Source organism: Nymphaea colorata, chromosome 9 (genome assembly GCF_008831285.2).
Source record: "Nymphaea colorata isolate Beijing-Zhang1983 chromosome 9, ASM883128v2, whole genome shotgun sequence".
Lineage (NCBI taxonomy): Eukaryota > Viridiplantae > Streptophyta > Magnoliopsida > Nymphaeales > Nymphaeaceae > Nymphaea > Nymphaea colorata.
Window position 1 is genome coordinate 15,732,900 of NC_045146.1, and position 12,795 is coordinate 15,745,694.

General features: G+C 38.9%; 2 protein-coding genes across 2 annotated transcripts; one reads left to right on the top strand and one right to left on the bottom strand.

The window, feature by feature from the left end:
• Nucleotides 1-171: 171 nt before the first annotated feature.
• On the top strand, nt 172-5,547 carry LOC116261193 (heat shock 70 kDa protein, mitochondrial). The gene is made up of 6 exons (XM_031639829.2): nt 172-475; nt 2,566-2,630; nt 2,719-2,797; nt 2,872-3,438; nt 3,534-4,154; nt 4,591-5,547. Exons 1-6 carry the CDS (start codon nt 389-391, stop codon nt 5,209-5,211), a joined length of 2,040 nt encoding a protein of 679 aa, XP_031495689.1. The 5' UTR covers nt 172-388; the 3' UTR covers nt 5,212-5,547.
• Nucleotides 5,548-7,141: 1,594 nt separating this feature from the next.
• Nucleotides 7,142-9,991, bottom strand: LOC116260071 (protein BRICK 1). Its single transcript, XM_031638152.2, has 3 exons — nt 9,752-9,991; nt 9,307-9,484; nt 7,142-7,499 (listed from the first exon to the last, which is right to left on the bottom strand). Exons 2-3 carry the CDS (start codon nt 9,437-9,439, stop codon nt 7,378-7,380), a joined length of 255 nt encoding a protein of 84 aa, XP_031494012.1. The 5' UTR covers nt 9,440-9,484; nt 9,752-9,991; the 3' UTR covers nt 7,142-7,377.
• Nucleotides 9,992-12,795: the final 2,804 nt, after the last annotated feature.

The following is a 12,795-nucleotide window of genomic DNA, read 5'->3' on the forward strand; positions in this document are numbered from 1 at the left end:
GGATTTTTATATAGTATTTTTTCAATTTAAAAACTATTGTGTTTTGCTTTATTTGGTTGGGGGGAAGACGGCGACCGTTTTTGAGGAAGATGGAGGACGAGGATTCTGTGATCTATTTAAGAGTACGATTTGGCTGCTATTAAGAAACCTCGCTCACTCTGGGGTTACGCTGGGTTTGGGGATAACCTGAGCTCACCAATCGCATCAACCGAAGAAGCCCGAAACGAGTGGCGAACGCTTACTTTCCTATAAAAGGCGACCACTGTAAGTGTTGGCACTGGTTCGACCTCATTTCTAGGGCAAACAAAAAACCTAAAAGCAAAGTCTCTCTCCCTCTCTCTCTTGCGTGTTCTGCTACTCTGCTCCCGCGGGAAGTCGCGAGAAGGCGATGGCGGCTTCTGCGATGCTTGGGGCGATAAGGAGGCGTGCGCTCCCTCTTCGTTCTTCTCCATCTCTCGGCTACCTTTGCCGCTCCGTAAGCCTCTATCTTTTTTCGTTTTACGGCTGGGTTTCTTCTTTTCCGCACTTCATCTGGTTTTTGGTTTCTTTTTTTTTTTTTTTTTGTATTTCTGCTTTGGGATTTTGGTTCATTTGCTCTGCTGGAATTAGTTGCCGTGATCCGAGTTGTGGATGAGGCTGAACTCCGGAATCGGTGGGTAAGAGATTGATATGTTATTAGTGCTCTCGTTATCCTTTGTTCGGCGATAGGGTGATGAAATTCGTGTTAGTTTGGCTTCAATACGGGTTTTAAATTTGGGGTTATTGGTTGTTGGTGGTTTTAGTCTATTTTGTGTCGTTCTAGCCGATCTACTTCATCTGGGATATGACCTAAGCAATTTATCATCAAGTGACAAACTATTTGTCTTGCCTATGGTATGGAAAAGAAAGTAACCAAGACAACATGAGATCAATTATGCTTAAGGGTAGAAAATCTTTCTTTCCTTCCAATTCCAAGCAATCCTAGCCCTGTCTGGTAAGATCAAAAGTGAAGTTCTTCGCTCTCCCTTGCTTACTACTCACAGTTGCTCTTGGATTTTCACTCTTAGAGGGTATCTGCATTTCCAAGAGTAATACTTATTCTCCGCCAGAAACAAGCGCATGGGTGTGGATCCCGCGAGACGGTGGTGCTATAAGCCCACCGCCCTTGCCTTGGTGAGAAAGAAGTGAATGGGAAAGCTTCAGGATTAGCTAAATGAAAGCCATCCCTCGATCTCTTATATCGGAAATCCTCATCTCCTAAGGATGTTCACTTTCTGGTGTTGGAGCGGCAATACCATGCATGAAGACTGTAGATATAGCACATAAGTGATTCTGATGCAACAGAAACTATTTCTGCACTAAATCGTTCGGGCGTGCAAATTTTATGTTATCTACGTTAACATACTGAATTTCCGTCTTGATGCACCTTATTCTTCTACCCAACATTTCTTAAAGTTTGACCTGTTATTCCTTTATGCATCATCATCAAAAATACTTCTGGAACACTGCTAACTTCTTTATTTTAGATACATCAGGTCTAGTCCTCAAGTTCTTTAGTAGTGTCGTTTTCTTTCTCATACTCTATGGCGAGGATATTTGCAAGTCTACACGGGCTATTTTATCTCTTTACAAAGGACTGACATGCTTACATGGAGGCTATGTTTCTTAAGTTTTAAGTAACCGTTGACTTTGATGAAAGAAACTGGATATCTGAAAGAATTAGAAAGAAATCTCAGTTCCAGTATAACATCCCATATGGCTGTGAATATTATTGTTTATGTATGTCATCATCCTTGTGACATTTGAATTCAATCCACATAATGTCATAATGGTTCCTTCGTCCGGGAACTCATCTCAGGTAGCATATCAATGTGCCAGTGTCTTTTTTTTCTTTTCAGAATGGAAAAAAAGTTGTTTCTAATATCTATAGTAGGAAACATGATGAAGGATAAAAGATTGACAATGGTATGTAACATAATTTAAAGAGATGCGCTAGAAAATTATTTGTCCTTTAAATAATATATATATATATATATATATATATATATATAGGGGGAGAGAGAGAGAGAGAGACAACTAATTGCAGAAGCTTAGAGATAGGCTGGTCTTAGCAGGTGCGTTTCTTCTTTAAACGAAGATCACATCCTACAGAAGTTAAAAAGGTTCTCTGTCAGACTGGTGCCTGCCTGCCTGCCTGCCTTTGTTCTACATTTTCTGTAAATCTGATGTCCATGAGAGTATAGTTTTTAGTGTGATCATGCTGATACCTATTTTTCATGTGGTCTATTAATAAAATTTGATGCTTGTTTCCTGAATTTTATGAAACATTCCTTGTGAATCTTCTCTATGTCTGCTACTGGGATTCTTTCCAACTGTTTGGGGCCTTGGGCACCTATCTTGACTATGCAAATGTTAAGATCATTTTACAACGAGTATCTTAGTACCTAAACAGCATGCAATACTTTTCAAATGAGCCAGGAGATTTGCACTCGGAACAGATCGTAGTAGGACTTTTCTTAGAATAATGCTTAGTGGAATGTATGGATTAATTTGATTGCTTGCTGCTCTTCTGTGTTACTTGTTTAGGTTAACAGCTCAAGCAGTTCATATGGAAGTTCCTTTTCATACCACAGATGGATGAGAGCCTTCAGGTATTGAATCAGCTACCAGACATTGTGGGCCCTTAACGTTTGAAACTTTTCCTTTATTCCTGCTAACATAAACCGTGTCTTTTTGCAGCTCAAAACCTGCTGGAAATGATGTCATTGGAATTGATCTGGGTACCACTAATTCTTGTGTAGCAGTTATGGAGGGCAAGGTTGTTATGGTTATTATTTTTTTCTGATCAGTAAGTGAATTGTGAAAATGCTAATTTTCTTGCATTTGATATAGAATGCAAAAGTGATAGAAAACTCTGAAGGTGCACGGACTACCCCATCGGTTGTTGCTTTCAACCAGAAAGGAGAGTTGCTTGTGGGAACTCCAGCTAAGCGTCAAGCAGTAACTAATCCAACAAATACACTCTTTGGAACCAAGCGGCTTATAGGAAGACGTTTTGATGATCCGCAAACTCAGAAAGAGATGAAGATGGTTCCTTACAAGATTGTAAAGGCACCCAATGGGGATGCATGGGTTGAAGCAAATGGACAGCAGTACTCACCAAGTCAAATTGGTGCCTTTGTTCTCACAAAGATGAAGGAAACTGCAGAGTCATACCTTGGCAAATCTGTTAGCAAGGCTGTGATCACTGTTCCTGCTTATTTCAATGATGCTCAAAGGCAGGCCACAAAAGATGCAGGAAGGATTGCAGGACTTGATGTGCAGAGAATTATTAATGAGCCAACAGCTGCTGCACTTTCTTATGGATTAAACAATAAGGAGGGCCTAATTGCTGTCTTTGATCTAGGTGGTGGAACGTTTGATGTCTCAATACTGGAGATCTCCAATGGTGTATTTGAGGTATTTCTTTTTTATGATTAATCATCGTGTCTTATCTGGAATTTGGAGCTGCTAATAATTATTTTGCTGTGCTAATTGTTGTCCGTTTTTTCCAGGTCAAAGCAACAAATGGTGACACCTTTTTGGGTGGGGAAGATTTTGACAATGCATTGCTGGAGTTCCTAGTGAGTGAGTTCAAGAGAACTGAGGCAATAGATCTTTCAAAAGACAGATTGGCTTTGCAAAGGCTTCGAGAAGCAGCAGAGAAAGCAAAAATAGAGCTGTCATCAACGGCCCAAACGGAGATCAATCTGCCATTCATTACAGCAGATGCATCTGGTGCAAAACATTTGAATATCACACTGACAAGGTCTAAGTTTGAGACCTTGGTCAATCACCTAATTGAGCGAACAAGAAATCCTTGCAAGAATTGCTTGAAGGACGCGGGCATATCCACTAAGGATGTTGATGAAGTTCTTCTGGTTGGTGGAATGACACGAGTTCCAAAAGTTCAAGAAACTGTCACAGAGATCTTTGGCAAGAATCCAAGCAAAGGAGTTAATCCTGATGAGGCAGTGGCAATGGGTGCTGCAATTCAGGGAGGCATACTTCGTGGTGATGTGAAGGAGTTGCTTCTCTTGGATGTTACTCCACTGTCACTTGGTATTGAGACCCTTGGTGGTATTTTCACAAGGTTGATCAACAGAAACACCACCATTCCAACAAAGAAGAGTCAGGTAATATAGACACCACCACCTTGACTTCATAGATCACACATTCATATGAATATGGTAGGGAATGGAACAAGACAGATTTTGCATTCATTTTATGTCGTTAAGGGTAATTCTGCGAGAAGGTATAGCCTTTTGTAAGAGGGTAATTCAACCGAGTTTGTGATGACTTACTATTTGCAGCTGTTTCCCACATTGCCAAAATAGTGGCAGTGTCTCAACTGCATCATACCTTTTTGTTTTGTTTTTAGGTTTTTTTTTTCACGAACACCTGCTGAACTGCATCATATCTTTGTTTCACTAGATAATGTAGCTAGGTTATGACATAAACTTGCTAAGTGCTGTTTGATGTTAAAATTATAACCATACTCCCTGTGAGTCAATAATTCTGCTTCGGTATGCTGAGAGTTGGTTTCTAATGCATCTGCACTTTTATTATTAGGTCTTCTCCACCGCTGCAGACAACCAGACTCAGGTAGGTGTGCGGGTATTGCAAGGAGAGCGTGAAATGGCTGCAGACAACAAGCTCTTGGGTGAATTTGAGCTTGTAGGAATTCCTCCAGCACCCAGAGGCATGCCCCAGATTGAGGTTACATTTGACATTGATGCCAATGGGATTGTCACTGTTTCTGCAAAGGACAAGGCTACTGGAAAGGAGCAGGCCATTACAATCCGGTCCTCAGGAGGCCTCTCAGAAGACGAGATTGAGAAAATGGTCAAGGAAGCAGAGTTGCATTCACAAAAGGATCAGGAGAGAAAAGCTTTGATTGATGTACGGAACAGTGCTGACACTGCAATATACAGTATTGAGAAGAGTGTGAGTGAATACAAAGACAAGATTCCTGCAGAAGTTGTATCTGAGATAGAATCTGCAGTAGCTGATCTAAGGAAATCTATGGCTGGTGAGAATGTCGATGATATAAAGGCAAAACTTGATGCTGCAAACAAGGCTGTCTCTAAGATTGGCCAGCACATGAACACGGGTGGATCTAGTGGTGCTGCTTCTGGTGGCGCTCAGGGCGATCATGCACAAGAGGCAGAATATGAGGAGGTCAAGAAGTAAGTTGATGATTTTTGTCCATACTGCTTCAAGCTTAGGGTCTGAGACGTTGTTCCATCTATTTTTAAGTACGAAATGCCCCTTGTTTCTAGACTCGCAGTGCAATTTTGTATGTATTTCTGTAGGGAAAGGCTGTTATGAGCCGTAGGCCCGAAAAATCTGTTTGATAGGGATAGCATACCCCTTTGAGAATTAGAATAATGATCCTTTTTTACATTACGTGGTGCTTGACGAAAGCAATGAAACAGGCCAAGTTTGCCGTCAAGCAGATTAACACTTTCTGCGAATTTTAGAACTTGTCCACTTGAATAACCAAATTCATTTTCAATTTCTAAAGAAGTTCGCATTTGATAGCTGTTTTCTCGCTGCTGCTTTGAGTTAGAGGAGATATTGTGCCTTTATCATATCACGTAAAGGAATTCATCTCATTTGTTGGCATTTTGGCGTTCTACAGACGAGGTTATAAGTGGAGCTTTCCCATTTTGAACATTTTACTTCCAGGGGGTTAGGCTCAAGACCCTCTTTAGCTGAAAGTGGTAAAGCTTTATAGCTGGGGACACTCTCGGTTGTGTCAATTAGATGGACGATGCGCGGGTTGACAGATGTTTGACTATTAATGGTTGAAGAGGGTCCCTGCCATGGATCGTTTCCTGGTTTTGGCGGTGCATGCTTTTCCCTTTTGGTGGTGGATCCTATATTTATCTGAATCGTTACCCACAATCTTTTATTGAATCCGTATCATCATCTTAAGGTTGTTCAATAATTCTCTCTAAATTGTTCTTCGAATCTTTGGTTGGGGAGCGTCCTCGATAGGCCAGACTAGTCTGAGGAGGAGGTCTAAGATAAACCTTCAACCATGGCTTTTGAGGGGAGAGCATGGAAAGTGCAGGGTGGCGGGGGTGGGATTGGGAGGGACAACGTCAGGCAAAAGCTTAGAGGGCATGCTCACGCTTTTCACGACTTTCCCCTTCATACCTTCTCAAAAATCGGCGCTTGATTATAGGAGCGTTTCTTCCTGTTGGTGAAGTTAAGCACCGAACCCCCGCAAACGGCTCGGATGCAGTTTAAACACATTCCGGCTGTTACGTGGTGCAGTTAACTTAAAAGCAAGCATTCATGTTTATTTGACCTTGTGCCACTCTATTTTGCATCTTAAGCACTCGAAGCAACACCAGGCTGGAAGCCAACAAGGCACTGGCGAGTTGTAGAATATCGCATGTTCTCCGACTCGTTTCCGTAATTTCATTCACCAACGGCTAAAATGGTCTGTGCACGGAGCGAATATCCTTCAATTAATTGAGCACACATAATCTTATTTTCGAACGAAATAGTTACAAATATCTAATCTTCGAATTTGTTTAGCAAAAGATCAATTTTAAGAGAAGCAATCAGTGCCAATCAATATAAGCTAATGTGGGCCAATTCATACTGTTCCCTAAACAACAGGGTCCAATACCGATATTGACAGCATCTTCTAAGGAAACATGGTTGCAAACCGAGTCGTAGGAGCCATTGCTAATCGACGATGCTGATGCAAAAGATTTTGGAAACTGAACTTCAACGAATCATCGGATTCTTGCTTGAAAAATTTTAAGTCAAGTCATCACCAGGCAGATCTAAACAGAATAGCCAGCAAAATTAAGTTGTTCGATCAAAAATAAAAAAAATCATGAAACCGTTCTAGGTTCCTACTAGTACCACGAAGAGAAGCAACTGGAGCAGTTAATCTTCACCTCCTTAAACTTGAAAATCTCAAGTTCAAATATATCTTAATTTCATGCTTTAGGTGCACTTACTCGCGAGCGAGTACCTCAAGCACTAGTTCAGGTCATCCAAAGATAGACAAAAAAAAAAAAAAAGATGCCTTTAATCAGGAGAAATAAATTGAACCCCTATTTCATCATGATATTGAAGAACAAAATAACTTCATGAATAAGAAGAAAAGATAACCAGATACGAACTTCTATATCTATAATAAGTACACATGGTGTTCTATCTGTTCAAACACTTATCCAGAACATCAAAATAGGTACACATGGTACTCAAAGCGTTCAAACATTTTGTTAATGCAATCCTGAAGCTAGGCACAGGGAAACTGCATTTTCCTTTTTGGCTTTTGGAGTGCAAAGGGGTTGTGACCATATCATGACATGGGGGATCTTAAATGCATTAGCTGAAAACAGATGGATTGGCTGAAGCTGTGCTCACTTGGACCTCAAGCACTTCAAGACGCCGTTCAAGTACATCAAGCTTCTCATTCAGGGCTGCCAATTTGCTCTTTGTTGTTGCCTCTGAAAAACAATAAGTTGATGATTAGAAGAAAAAGCTGGTCGTTGTGAGGATGAGCAGGCAATCACTAGGTCTGAGGTTCAAGAGCTGGTAGCAAGGGGGAGCGATGAGAAGGCAAGAGGCGTTTGTTCAAACTGAAAATGATAATGCACCTGTACTAAATGACATGAACTAATTAAATTTCATCATTGACCGATGACTCGTCTGTGAGAAGCACAAAAATTTTGTAATGCCCAAATGCATGTTAACTCCTCAGCATGGAAAGGAAAATTAAAATAAAATATCCTCACTTTCAGAAGGTAGGTGGTTTTTTTACGCCAATTCAATCACTCAAACATGTCAAACCATCAGACAAGAAACACAACCGAGAGCTATTTGAGATATTAAAATGATGCATACATATTTACTTTAGTGGTTACTTCTAAGTTCTAAATAATGTTTATCTATTGTTTGTGAACATCAAAGATTCTGTTCAACCATAAAATTATTTAGGTCTTCAAGGAAAAGCTCAATTAACTAGAGGTTTACAAAATACTAATCGATGATAGGACATCTGCATCTGTTTTAGGATTACAAGTTTATAACTGTAGCAAAATGCACAATCATATTAGATGTAGGATTATTCGGAGCTATTCTAGTCCTGCTATTCATGTCTCCAGAAAATGATAATGCAATCCAGAACTAATTGGTTCAATCGATTACAGGATTAATACTATGGATATACGTAACTGAGAATGTTCTACACATGAATCTGCACTGATGAATTATTACTGAGAGTTACCTAACGCTTGACCTAGCACCACACCATTATCCACCCCCAGCACCTGGGGCAGTAAATGCTGTAGTATTCATGGATTGCATTCTTTTGCACCTTCTTCTCACTGGACTCCAAAAGAATTGAAGTCCTTAAACACAATACTATTCCATGTTAGTATAAGTATGACTATGAAATTATGTGCTAGCAAAGATCTCTGTCTGCACGAAATTATTTCAAATATTTGTCGCCTGTCAAAAATTTTTGTCGCTAGTCCTAGCTGCATCAAACTAGAACATTCTGTATTTTCTCACTCATTCCTAAGTACCCTAAACATTGCTCAGATGCAGCGATAGCACACTTGATCCTAAACATTAATGGTAGCCTTAGCTTGACTACACAAATTCAGTTCTTTCATGTGAGAACTATGTTCGTTTTCTGTTTATGCTATCATGTGCCATGTTCGTTTTCTGTTTACGCTATCACGTGCCACACGGCAAAAAGGTTGACTCGAACATGAGTTTACGCATCTATTCCATCTCGCTTCTTCTTCCTTTTTCAGGTTTAGCATATGAATCATTGTTTTCCAAGGCTATAAATGAGGAAGGAAATAAAACATTGGTTTGGCAACTCAAGCAATGGAGGGAACGAACAAACCAAAGTATGAAGAAGCTTATAAAGCAAGAAGGTCGAGTTCAGATAGGGATAAAATGGGTGATCCACTGGTTCTTTGAATGTCCCCTACATTTTCCAACATTTTTAAGATGCGAAGGACAGACTGCATATGCATATTTCATAAATGGAAGCACTCAGACAAAGAGATTAAAGAGTAAAAAATCTACAACTTGATGAATCCAGAATAATCGCTGTAAGCGTCCCTTGAGTGCATATAAACCAGAAATTCTTGTTGAAAAAAAAAAATAACAAGCAAAGTTCCTGGTGAAGCCATTGTAAGAAGAGACGTGAAAGCACCAAAACCAGAGAAGGAGAAGATAATATCAAATATGTACTATAATCCGTTACACAACAAACGGGAGAAGAAAGATCATACTCACCAAACTGGATAAGAAATTCGAAGAGCCGACGAACATTGAGGGACATATTAGAAATGAACTCCCTGTTTTCCCAATCAGCCTGGACTGCTATGCCCACATTAACGGCATTAGTTATCCCCCCAGCTCTAGCCATCTCTCCCTTCCTATCGACCCAACCAAGTCACGCTCTTCAATCGTCCTTCGGATCCGTAAAAACCAAGTTAGAGAAACACCCATAAACGAAATTTCCATTCTACTAAAAAATCCACAAGAAGATCCACACGAAGTACCCCAAAATCGAAATCAGTCGAAGCAGAAGCAAATTAGCAGAAGACCAGCAAGAGAAGCAGAGACAAAATTGATCACAAAAGGAGAACATCAACAAAAAGAAAAACCCGAAAAACAATGAAAAATGAAACGCGGAAAAAAGGAACTGCATCTATTAAGGGAAACAATGGGGACTCACCTTTGCCAATTCTGAGGCGTTCATTCTTCAAAGAACCTCTCAGTTTCCCTTGAGATGTGCCCCAGCGGGAAAACTAACTTAGAAGGAGAAGAAGATCGGCTTCCTTCCTTCCCAGTGTTTCCGCTGGAGTGATTTGGGCATGACTCCTGGGTTTCGCAGTTTCTACTCAGTGGTGGGACTCCATCCGCAAGTGATGCCTTGAAGACTCCTCCCCGGTGAAGACAATAACCCGCACAAATCGGTTTGACTGCCTTTTTAAAGACACAATCATTATATTAGTTTGGAAGATGGTCAGCACGAAATAGTTGATGCCCTTTTGTGTGGTGCCGCCAACTGGTCTCTGTCTTTTGCACCAGTAGACCGTAGTTCTTGCAAATTTTCAAAGTTAAAAAAAAAAAATAGTAGTGCCATATTAATATTTTGATCATGGTTCAGTAACTGTAAGAAGTTCGAAGGAAACATCCACTAATCTTAATCGTTGAAGCTTCCTAATTGAAACTCATATTTTTGGGTTGTATTTTACAAACTATATGAATGTGGCCTTTATATTCGACACTTAGGAATAGAACATAAGTTCTTTCATATGTATAAGTCATATTTCATATTAATATTTTGATCATGGTTCAGTAACTGTAAGAAGTTCGAAGGAAACATCCACTAATCTTAATCGTTGAAGCTTCCTAATTGAAACTCATATTTTTGGGTTGTATTTTACAAACTATATGAATGTGGCCTTTATATTCGACACTTAGGAATAGAACATAAGTTCTTTCATATGTATAAGTCATATTTTTTGAGGCCTTGAATGGATGGTCTATCTGTTCATCTTTCAAGTTTTCATTTATAATAATGATATTGATTCCTATAGTATCGAACAGGTGATCTAATTCAATGGTTAATTTGGAGAATATAACTTAAATGATGAGTTTAAAAATAAAATTTTCAGAACTCACACTTTATGAAATTGGTCTTTTCTAACTACATGACAGTAAAAAAAAAAAACTCGCAGTAGTATGAAATACATGTTGCAGGTATTAAACTTTGAAGAAAGAGAGCCAAAGCTTACTGCTTTAACAAATAAAATCTGCATTTTGTGCAAACCTACAGCAGGTGACGAAATTTTAGCAAAAACTACTCCAAGGAATTCGCTTAGCCATGAAAGGCCCTTCAAAGGTTGTTCTGTAAGGTCTTAATGAAAATTATCACACGATAGGGCAAGGGAAAGTGTGAATTTGCTGCTGTATAGTGATAAGGCAGCAACCATTCTTCCAAGAAACTTCTACATTATAGCCTTAACAAGTGGTTAAGCCAGGGTTTACTCTTTTTGCATCTCAATTTATATATAATGAATCTTACCGTCACTACTTAAATAGAAAAGTGACGTAGCAGGCAGACAAAATGCTATCTCAGTTGTATATAATTATGTAAGTTCTTTCTTGTTCATGGTCAGCCTTTTTCATAAAACGAAGTCATGGATTCTCTCTCTCTCTCTCTCTCTCTCTCTCTATATATATATATATATATATATATATATATATATATATATATATATATATAATGTGAACCTTGACTTACATCGCTGAGGGCAGGGGCGTTGGGCTGTCCCCCTCCTATGCGCGTTTCAAAAGAAAAAAAAAAAGAAAACAAGGACCACAGGCCATCACACATAACTTATAATATATATATATATATATATATATATATATATATATATATATATATATATATATATATGTGTGTAATTGAGTGAACAGTGACTTTGATATCTAGAGTCACATAACCATCTAATCAATGTGGATAGATGATTGAGAAAAAAAACATGAAAAAAAAATATGAGAAGTAATACTAAGTGACTAAAATATTCACCACATTTTTCTCATTGTTTTTCTTTTAACAGTCCATCATGATGAATCAAGATAGATCGAACTGAGGTAAACATTCAATTTTCTTTTATATATATATATATATATATATATATATATATAAAAGAAGAAAGAGAAAGTGGATCCCCACTATCCTTCCACTAATAACCCCACGTATTTTACTGAGTAGGTGTTATCACACGCAACCAATGTAATTACATCGAGACAGATGTGTAGGTGACTGTAGGATTGATAAGCCAAACTTAGCCATAGTAATCTGAATACTCTACATACATAGAGAAATTGAAATATGGTGTCTGCGAGTGGTGACACCGATGCCTTTTCTAAACTCTGTTACTCAAAACCTTTGCAATAAGTGTATTTAGAACGGTTTTTGTTGGCTCGTAGTGGCTTTTTGGATTTTCACGGCGGATTTAAAAAAAAAAAAATCTACCTAGCAACACTCGACAATTGGTCACACACACATATATATATATATATATATAGTTATGAATTCCTCTAACCATCCATCCATTTGAATCATTCCTATGGACATTGGGCTGTGTGTGTGAAGGATAAGGATGGACGGACCGACGGATGGCTGGATGATTTTGGCTACTCAATAAGTTTTTGGGCATTAGTTTTTCATCTGATCTTTTTATTTGATTTTCCTATCCTTGCGTCCAAATTCCAAATTCCTTTTCAGTACTTGGATATTTAACACGGAAAGAAGAAGTCTACCTGATACTTGCGCTCATTTTCTTTCTTTCACCAAGTCAGAATGAAAGAAAGCAGATCTGGTTATTCTTAGCATTGCTTTCAAAGAGATCTAGACATATTCCAACTTCATACCAAGTGGTGAGGCCTATTCAAGAGCACATAATTAATGCTCCTACTCCTATCGATAAGTATCCAGCAGGGTGATGATGATTTCGTTTGAAATATATAAATCCATGGCTATGTAGTTCTGGGACAGCCTCTGGGCATCAAGTATTCGGCACCAAAATAGAAGGTAAAGATTGTTCGAGGCTTTTGGAATATGAACCGGGATATCATATGATCTGGGATAACTCCGGATGCTGAGGACTAGCTACATCAGAGTTAGAGATGACATCAAATCGTATTATTCAGTACAGGAAAGGATTGATGAAATCTTTATATCAGATCGGATACATTTGAAAG